This window comes from Apteryx rowi, unplaced genomic scaffold (assembly GCF_003343035.1).
Source record: "Apteryx rowi isolate R43461 unplaced genomic scaffold, aptRow1 scaffold_188, whole genome shotgun sequence".
Lineage (NCBI taxonomy): Eukaryota > Metazoa > Chordata > Aves > Apterygiformes > Apterygidae > Apteryx > Apteryx rowi.
In genome coordinates this window covers 1,616,275-1,624,607 of record NW_020448174.1, presented here as the reverse complement: position 1 = coordinate 1,624,607, position 8,333 = coordinate 1,616,275, and the positions used below count along the sequence as shown (strand labels likewise).

The following is an 8,333-nucleotide window of genomic DNA, read 5'->3' as shown; positions in this document are numbered from 1 at the left end:
AGCACGATGGACAGCCCGAGCCTCGGGCATGAGGAGAGCAGTGTGAACCAACTTCTGAGCACCTTGGCCCTTGAATTCAGGGTTTCCCACGCTAGCTGCACCCGCACGGAGCTTAGGGTTGAGGCCGTCTCATGGGGGCAGGAAAGCCCCTGGCTCCCTAGCCCCGCCAGGCAATGCCAGTGGCAGGCGCCTTCATTCCCACCCACAGGAGTCCACACACAGTCCCGGAGCTGGCTGCTGATCCGTGGCAGAGATTCAGCTCAGAGGATGGAGATGGCAGCGGGACAGGGGATTTTTCTAGTCTTCCATGGCTTGGTCCAAGCTGCAGTGGATATGTGGAAACTCCCCGGCGGGGCRTGGGGACATTCCCACCCCGGGAGTGCTCGTGCCCCCCGCAGCGCGTGGGACCTAGCGCATGGCGCTGTTGCCAAGTGGGTCCCCAGGGCCACTGCTGCCTGCACTGGGCATTGCTCTGACCGCTGCTCAGTAAGCTGGCAAAGCCCCAGGAAACCCGAAAGGCCCCATCCCTGTGAGAGGATTGCTCAGGACAACCGCTTACAGGACCAGCTTCTCCATGCTGGGCAGACTTATAATATCCCAGTTCCCGCGAGTCTTGCTCCCTCCCCCAGCACTTCTCTGCGCAGTTATTCCTGAAAACATCTCTCTCCTCATCCTGGAGTCACCTTCAATCATGCCTTCGCCCGTTGACGTTTATAGAGCTTCTCCCAGAGGCCCATGGATTCAATTGTGTGAACCTCTCCCCAGACCCTGCCCGTGTTTATGCCTTTCCCTCCAAGGTGCCTGTAATYGCCCTGATCCATGGTGAGGGCCAGAGGCGACGCTGAAGCTCTGCTCATTGGGAACAGATTTCCGCCTCTGCGCAGGGAGGCCCATCCTTGCAGAGCTCAGTCGACCAGTCTTCTGCTGCCTCGCTCCTGGCAAACTCCAGTCTAATGCACTGCCTGCTAATCCTCCGTTGGTCTCTCCCAGCCATTTCTGCTTCTCGGATTTCTCCCTCTTGGGTGGAGGAGCAGCACAGCTGCCAAATCTTGCAATACTCGGGCTATTTCTTAAAGCCCCAGCTCCTGAAACGGTGGGAAAACTGGAGGTTCCCTGCTTCCGGTGCCTTTTGTTTCTTTAAGGAGTTTCTAATCCTCCTGGTTGAGCAGAAAAAGCTGGGAGCAGGAGCCTGCAGCCCATGCCAGGGAGGAGAGGGCAGGCACACAGCCAAGGCACGGCACAGCAAGGCAGCCCCAGGCTGCAGTCGTGGCCTCCCTGCACCCCGGGGGCAGCCGGACCTGCTGGGCAGCTGTGGGCACACTCAGATTCCCACCTGAGTTCAATCTGCATTAGAAGCCAGAAGAGAGTTCCTCAAAAGAGACATAGAGCTGGGGTGGGATGGGGCTTGGCATAGGGGTGTCAAGCACACGGATCTGCACTGTGAAGGGCATCTCAAAAAGCCCAGTGCTGGCTGCTGGCAGAGCATCGCCCACAACAGGGCCTCTTGCGCTGGCTGCCCCCACCGAGCTGCGCCTCCCACTCCTTACCCAGGTGCCAGCCCCGCACCTTTCCAGCAGCAGGAAAACCCCTCTTTGCCCTGGCCCCAGCAGGCGGAGCAGGACCTGGCCGGGTGCAGCCCTCCTCCATGCAGGACAGAACAGGCCGGAGAATCCACTGGAACAGCCCCAAGCCGACATAGATGCAAACAGACATCGCATACCACAGCTGTGAACGCATTTCCTCCAGGGAGTTATTTTGGGCATGGCATTGTGGGATAGATATCCCTCCTCCAGGCACTATGGGACACACGCAACCGTCTCAGGCTCTGCCCGGGTCCAAGGCGTGAGCCCCGCCATAGCACAGCATCCATTCAGCGCAAGCCGCGCGGCTCCAGCCTGGACGGCTCTGTTGTTCTGCCCCATTTGCAGCTTTCTCAACAAGGTTACCTGGGTCTCCTGCCACGGGGCATCCGGCTAGAGCCAGGCATCCTGTGCTGGTGCCCGACTCAAGAGAAACAGAGGTTCAGGTCTGGGAAGTTCAGAACAACTAAAACAATCCTTTGGTGCTCAGCACACAACCTGGCAACATTGGCTTGGAGGTCCGGAGCTTAGTGGGACTCTAAAAGTAGTCGGTATTAACACAGCTAACAAAACCAAAAAATGTATTAATAACTGTTAGATCAGAAAAAACATTAGCATGCTGAGCAACTGTTTTGGAAGAGTTTTAAACAGTTACACTCTCCAAGGCACAAACTAGTCTAGTTATTCAAAACCAGGAGGCAAAAGCCCTGCTGAGCCCCAAATCTATGCGAGCGAGGTGCACAGACCCCCTTGATGGCCCTCCAGACWAACCCAACACAATTCCTGTGCTACCCACGCTCACGATCCAGGACCTCCCTCCTTGGCGCTGCTCAGAGCAGCCTGRAGACTTCTTGAGGACCCACAGTCAGAGTGACAGGGCAGGACTGACCGGCCTGGRAGCCCCAAGAGCCTTCCATGCTGCTCCAGTAGGGTGGCAACCCACGCCTGAGGCAGGTGACGTGCCATGAGTGCTTGCTTTGCCTTCACCCTGTAAGCAAAATCTCCAAGACCTTCCCAGACCACAGCAGTGAAGGTGGCAGGAATCTGTTTACCGCAGCTCCAGCATGTACCCAAGAGTCAAGTGTCCCCAAAATGCCCTGTGCACTTTCCTACACCCTTCTCCTCATACACACCCTCCCTGGTGGCAGCACCCCATGAGCACCCCACTCTGGGCAGCCGGGGCAGGTCCCAGTAGTCCCCTCTCTACCAACCGCAGGTTTGAACCCCAGGGTGCCGCGGGCTAGGCAGGGGGCTCGTACTGCAGCAGGTTATTTTCCCACACGATGGTCCCCCTGGTCACTAAAAGGGGCAGAGGCTCAGCCTTCCCCAAGGCCAGAAAGGTAAGCCCTGCTCATCTCAGGCCATGGGCTGGACATCTCCAGGGCAGCCAGGCTAGGCCAGGCAGGCCCTCTCCTCCCACCACCCACTCTGGCTCCCCTTTTCCCTGTCACCGTCCAGACCCTGCTTCCCTTTCACCGTGGCTCAGCTCCTGCATCCTGTTTCCCCTCAGAGGCCCATCTCCCAGCCACTGCCTCCTCCACTGCTGCTATTTTCCCCCTCAGTACCCCCCCCTTTTCCCCTTAACCCCAGTTAGACCCTCATAGTCGCAGCTCCCTCAGGGCAGAGAACAGGATGGCCTCACAGGCGTAGGATTCGGGATCATTTGAACTGCCCTCTGCAGTTTAATGCACCCCCACCACAAAACCCTGCAGTCAGCCATCAAGGCCAGCCCAGCTGCCGCCTTGCCAGGGTCACTGGTCTGTTCCCAGGCTGGCAGGTCTGTGTAGGGACCTCCCGTCGCAGAGCTGGTGCGCAGCATGAGAAAGGCCTGGGAAGGGAGGCAGATGCCGACTGAGGAAAGTCAAGATGACTCCCAGCCGCACTGCATGGCTGATGGTGTCCTTCTCCTTGGGAGAGGAGGCAGCCAGTGCCTGTGACAGCAGACCCCGCATAGTACAGGACTCTCAGCATCACCCCTGCTAGAGACTAAGCTGCTCCGATCAGCTGTATCCAGCTTCATGGCACCAGTGAGCGCATCTCAGGGCTACAGTAGTGCCTACTTTGTTACATGATGCAACTCTTAGCAGAGGGCTGGCCCAATGGAAGAGTAAGCAAAGAGCACTGCCTTTCTCACTGTCTTTCCTCCACCATCTAACAACTTCCTCCCTCAAATTCCTGAGGAGGGTTGCAAAAGACATTTCCCATCCTTCATACATGAGCCTCCACTGAGCACATCACCAAGTCTGTCCCCCTCCTGCTCCAAAGTCTCCAGTGGGTAGTTTCAAACACACCACCTTAACGGGAAGCCCTGCAAAAGAGCCCAGCATTGGGCACAGAGAGAAAGGTCCCACACTAGTGCTGAAGCTGGGCCATCCAAGAGTAAAAAGGGGACATGACAATAGAGCAGAACTGTTTTTATTGGAGGTGTCAAGAGCAGGAACAATAACAAACCTACAGACTCCCCTCCTCAAGTGCCATCCTTCCCCACCCACCACCACCAGGGCAGTCAGCATCATGTGTGCGTGCTACAAGACAACGGCAAGGCTTACACTTTGCTTCAGCCAAAAGCCAGACAACAACCCTCAGCATCCTAGGCAGTGCTGCTGCCCCTTCCATGGTGACTGTGAGCTCAGCTTCACCCTGCCAGTGGCAGCGCAGGACATTCACCTTCCCCTCCGAGAACAGATGAGCTTTGCATTAGAGGAGGTTTTCATTAAGGGAAGGACAGGAGCACAGCTCCACTGAAGTGCAAGGGGAGGCAACCCGGGCTGTAGCTCCCAGCAGGATATCTCTGAGATGAGATGAGAGCACAAGCTGTGCAGCCTGAGCAGAGCTGCAGCAGCCACAGGCAAGAAATGGCACTGCTAAACCCAGAAGGGCTTTGCTGCCCCCTCTCTTCAGCACAAACCAAACCAAAAGGCAGAGGGTCAGAAGACAAACCAGGAGGGGAGATGAAGCAGGTCTGGAATAGGGTTCAGCTCTGGCTCACTTTCCAGCCCGACGCTCCTCCTGGCGCTTGGTGAGGATGTATTTGAAGAACTCGTACACAGACCAGGCAATTGCTGTTGAGGGCATCTGATAAATGACTCTAGCCTGGACCCCTCTGAAGTAGGCAGTCACACCGCCTACTTGGTACACCGTCCTGAAGGCATTGGCCATGCCTGTGATGTGTCCGCTGATGTTGGAGCTCAAGGCCAGGGACTCCTGGGTGTTGAGCAGTGTTTTGCAAACGTCCAAAGGTGTAGTAGCAGCAGCAGCTACAGCCCCTGCGCAGGCCCCGGAGACCATGTGGGAGCTTGGGTTGTACTGTCTGTGGGGGTTGAGCTGCTCTTGCAAGAACTCGTAGGTCATGAAGTGAATGGCTTGGAAGGGGATGTTCATGGTGAGCTGGGTGGTGTAGCTGCGGTAGAAAGCTCCAGCCCCTTCGTTGCGCCACACAGTCCGTACACAGTCCGTCACACGCTGGTAAGGCGAGTTGTACATCTGCATCCTCTGTTTGACCACTGGGGACAGACAGCAGCAGACAGCAGCAGTAGCCAGGACCCAGGCACAGAGAGGAACAGGAGAAAGAAAGGGTAAGTGTGAAGCCAGGCTTCCTGTGAACACCCTGGATTTTAGTCACACTGGCTTAAGAGCTAATGACTGACAACTCTGACCAGCAATGTCCTGTATGCCCCCAGGCAGGACTATAGCGATTTAGATCTGTGCAAGGCATCACTGTCACACACAACATAACCATCACCTGCAAACCCTGCAGCTACTACAGCCTGTTCTACGAAACATCCTCACACCAAGGCGTATATACTGAAGATCCAATGTGCACACCTCTCCCACTCCCAAGTGACCAACTTCTCCCCATCCACCACTGCAGATCTACTATGCAGCCAAAATAACCCCTCCTATATTTATTCTGGCATTTTCCAGATAGATCTCTAGATCCGTATTAACCTGTCACTCCTTAGCCACCCCCCTCCCAGCCCACAATGACGGGAGCACTCTGCACAGCCAAACTGCAAGGAAATGTTACCAGCCACTGGGGCAAAACCAGACACCCAGTTTATTCACCAGAAACACCCAACAGCAAACCAGAGGAGCCCAGAAGGCAGCCTACGGCTGTCCTGCCTCCCCCTATCCCACAGGGTGACCATAAGGAGCTAAACCCAATGCGATTACAACAAATACTACAGTTGTGATAAGAAGAGGCGCTCCAGGGAAGGAATGACAACAGTTCAGCCAAAGCAGCTGCTTGTTCCTTAGGGTTACAGCCACGTTGTGGGCAGGCAGGAGGCCTTGCTGGCTGCGGAGGTCCAAAGCCTTCCTATGGTCCCCCTGAACAGAGGAAGGGCATTCACCTATCTCCTTCTCACAGCTTCAAGAGCGACAGCCCTGCATGAACAAGGCAGTTGCTGAGCCCAAATCAGTTGAGCCTGCCCTGAAATAACTTAGGTAGGGCTAAAAGGCCCTAGGCTCTGCTCAGGTTATCAGCGTGTGATGTTTGCCCCGAGAGCCGCTATCAATGGCTACTACAGCTCTTTATTCTCCTGCTGTCACAAGCCTTCTAATGTTGAGGGGAAAAAAACCCAAGCATTTGTGATTGATCTTTACTCAGTATTCCCCTTTCCTCCCACCATATTCATAGACTGTAATCATAATCTCTTTCTGCCTTTTTCATACCAGGCATAACAAAACCAGTCTCTTCCAGACACTTCATAAGACGAGGTCTCCCTTGTCCTGACTTCTCTGACATGCCTTTTGCATCTCATCATTTCTTTTCCTCCCTGAACACAGAAGCTCAGATCACATCACATCTTCCAGAGATCTCACCACAGTAATGTCCGGTTTCCCTGCCATTCCCCTGGAATGACTTCCTCAATCAGGCTCACGTCTCTCTCTTGCTTCCTCTGCTGCTCCAGGAAACCGTCACCAGCACAAAATGCTGGGCAAAAGGCTGGCTCCCTCCCTGCTCCTAGGCTGGGGTTTGCCGCACTTCCCAGAATGAATCGCTTCTACCTACCCTGCTCCATAACCGGCAGCCACTGGGCTCCCTAAACTGAGCTGCAGCCACTAGCACCTGAAGGATCCTTGCGGTCAGGCGAGCAGCGAGGAAAGTACCCTCTGGTGCCACAGAGAGGACCAGAGCAGCCTGGGCAGCTCCCACTCCTAGACCCTCCAGGGAGGACAGGATCATCGTTACCTTCTGCAGGGTTCATCGCCGCATCGTGGAGCAACGTTGCTACACACCCGGCTGCACCTGCAAAACAAGAACTGCCACATGTGAGGGGAGGAGGAGGCGAGAGACCCCGGGGCTCCACCACAACCCCGAGTCCCCCGCCAAAGCAAAGGAAGAGTCCCCTGGAAAAGAGCGAGATGCAAAGGCAGCCTCCATCTCCTGTCCAAGAGGAAGGCCAGTCCTCAGCAGTTCCAACCCCAAAAGAGTTCAGCAAAGAGAGGGAGCGGAGTACAACAATCTGTCAGGTCCTGCAGGCCAGCTGGGACTCAGTCAGTCCCAGCCCTTGCTGGACAGGACAATGCCACCAACTCACAGGGATCCAACAGGACAGTAAGTGTCACTGCGCCCCATGCCCCACAACAAGGAGGAGAAACCGGACAGGACTTCACTGCACACCTGCCGAGGGCAGGACATGCCCTACTCTCCCCTTGTCCCCACGCTTTCCCAACACAGCAGCTCATTGACACAAGAAGAGTCACAGGCACCACAGCAATAAGGCCTCCAAAACCACACGGACTCCTGGCCCGAGCTCCACATCACCAACCCACGCGGCCGCGGTCGGTCCCAGCTCATCTGCAGGCAGCTCCCATCCACAGGCATCCTTCTAAGCCAGGGGCTGGCCACTAACCTGCTTCAAGCCAGATACCTGGGAGCAGCTCAGACAGGCACAGGACCCGGTGGAGGCACGACCAGCACTTCACCCTGCCCGGCGCCAGGCCGGCGGGGAGGGGTGGCGTGGCACCGCAGCACTGCGCAGCAAGCTAGCGGCTGGAGAGAGGACAGGGCTTTAGGACATCTGTGGCATCTTGACCCGACTGGCCCAGAGCAGCAGCGTTAACGCCCTAAGGCCAAAGCACTGAGCGCTTACCCCATCCGCGCCAACACTTCCACCTCGCCGCCCATCGCCGCCAGAGGTGCTTGCTGGGCTGGATGGGACCTCCCTACAGCACGCGGGGCACCGGATCTCCCCTCCCCGGCCCCCCCGAGGCGTTCAGCCCCCGTCCCACACACTGGCCGTGCCAGCGGGGGCACCAGGCTGCTGCCCGCCTTGCACCCTGGCGCGCAGAGAGCGGCCGCAGGGCAGCCAGTGCCCAGCGGAGCCCGGGAGCAGGGGCGGCGGTGACCGCCGGCACCCGTGGCGGCACCCAGGGGCCCTCCCGGGGGCGGAGGGGAGCGGCGCGGAAGGACCAGTACCATTGGCCACATGGCTATTGCCCCCCGCATGGATAACATCGCTCAGTGTCTTTTTTAACTTTTCATAGCAGGCAAAATACAGGGCGTGGGCCGGGCCGGCGCCGGTGGCGGTGATGTTCATGCCCCGCATGGGCCTCCAGACGCCCTCGGTCTGCACGATGCGCCACAGGGCCTCCAGCACGTTGCGGTAGCGGGCGGCGGGCTCCGGCCGCAGGCTCTGCATCCGCGTCTGAAAACGAAAGAAACGGGGCCGCTCCGTCGGTCGGTCGGTCCCCGCCGTCCCGTGAGGGCCCGGGGGGGGCCGTCCTCCCTCGGGGGGACCCCCGGGG

The 8,333-nt window shown here is 57.5% G+C and overlaps 1 protein-coding gene across 1 annotated transcript; it reads right to left on the bottom strand.

The window, feature by feature from the left end:
* Positions 1-3,979: 3,979 nt before the first annotated feature.
* Positions 3,980-8,260, bottom strand: SLC25A28 (solute carrier family 25 member 28). The gene is made up of 3 exons (XM_026061935.1): positions 8,005-8,260; positions 6,775-6,831; positions 3,980-5,083 (listed from the first exon to the last, which is right to left on the bottom strand). The coding sequence occupies exons 1-3, from the start codon at positions 8,225-8,227 to the stop codon at positions 4,566-4,568; spliced, it is 798 nt and encodes a 265-aa protein (XP_025917720.1). The 5' UTR covers positions 8,228-8,260; the 3' UTR covers positions 3,980-4,565.
* Positions 8,261-8,333: the final 73 nt, after the last annotated feature.